Genomic DNA, 794 nt, shown 5'->3' with positions numbered 1-794 from the left:
GTGAGACATATCTATGAATGTGTTGAAAGTGCAACTTACTTTCTAATCCTGTGAGACACACACTTTTGTCGCTGTTCAACGTGACCACGGAGTCCTTCGAAAGTTCCATAGCCTTGTCCAGCGAGGATTCCTTCTTAAAAACGATGTACGCAGTTTTGAACCCTCTCGCACTTGAGAACGTAACGGACCGCACTTGTCCGCAGAGATTATCGAACGCATGTTTCAGACAGTCGGTGGTCGCGTACGGCGGTACGTTCAACACGAAGAGAGTCTTATTCCTGGGATACTCCGGCTCCTGATTTCTCACGGAGTGTTCCTTGAAAAAGAGCTGGTGCTTGTCGGAGCTGTCCGCGTCGAAGCGGATCCACAGTGCTGGAAGCCAAAATAATTTCGTTCAAACACACTTCGGGATCGTGTGCGCTCTTTCGACAGTGTATTTTCACAGCAACAACTTACTTCTAAAGCCTCTCGCAGTCTGTTTACTGGCTTTTGTAACCATCTTCAAAACCTAACCTCACTATTACGGTAACCTATTATTCGCAAATTTTTAACGTAGATAAAAGATAGCTATTATGGAAAGTAAATGACGATTCTCTTTTCTCTTCCCTTCTGGATTTCTGATCCCCCTCAGAGGCGCAGTATCGCACTTCACAAATTAAATTCGTACACCTCTCGAGTCTCGACCGTAGCTCGACGGCACATGGCATGTGTTGATGTGTGACGACATGGAATAAAAGAAAGGTTAGGTTATAAATCTGAATTCCGCATACGATTTCGCGCGTACATTTCTAATC

General features: G+C 45.0%; 1 protein-coding gene across 1 annotated transcript; it reads right to left on the bottom strand.

Moving 5' to 3' along the window:
* Positions 1-39: 39 nt before the first annotated feature.
* LOC105462036 (ribosomal RNA-processing protein 7 homolog A-like) lies at positions 40-705 on the bottom strand (the record flags this gene model as incomplete). Its single annotated transcript, XM_011708560.1, has 2 exons — positions 457-705; positions 40-372 (listed from the first exon to the last, which is right to left on the bottom strand). Coding segments are annotated over exons 1-2 (376 nt in total), but the record flags the coding sequence as incomplete, so codon positions are not given.
* Positions 706-794: the final 89 nt, after the last annotated feature.

This window comes from Wasmannia auropunctata, unplaced genomic scaffold (genome assembly GCF_000956235.1).
Source record: "Wasmannia auropunctata unplaced genomic scaffold, wasmannia.A_1.0 LD272563.1, whole genome shotgun sequence".
Lineage (NCBI taxonomy): Eukaryota > Metazoa > Arthropoda > Insecta > Hymenoptera > Formicidae > Wasmannia > Wasmannia auropunctata.
Note: the sequence above shows the minus strand (reverse complement) of the source record. Positions and strands in the feature narration are given on the sequence as shown.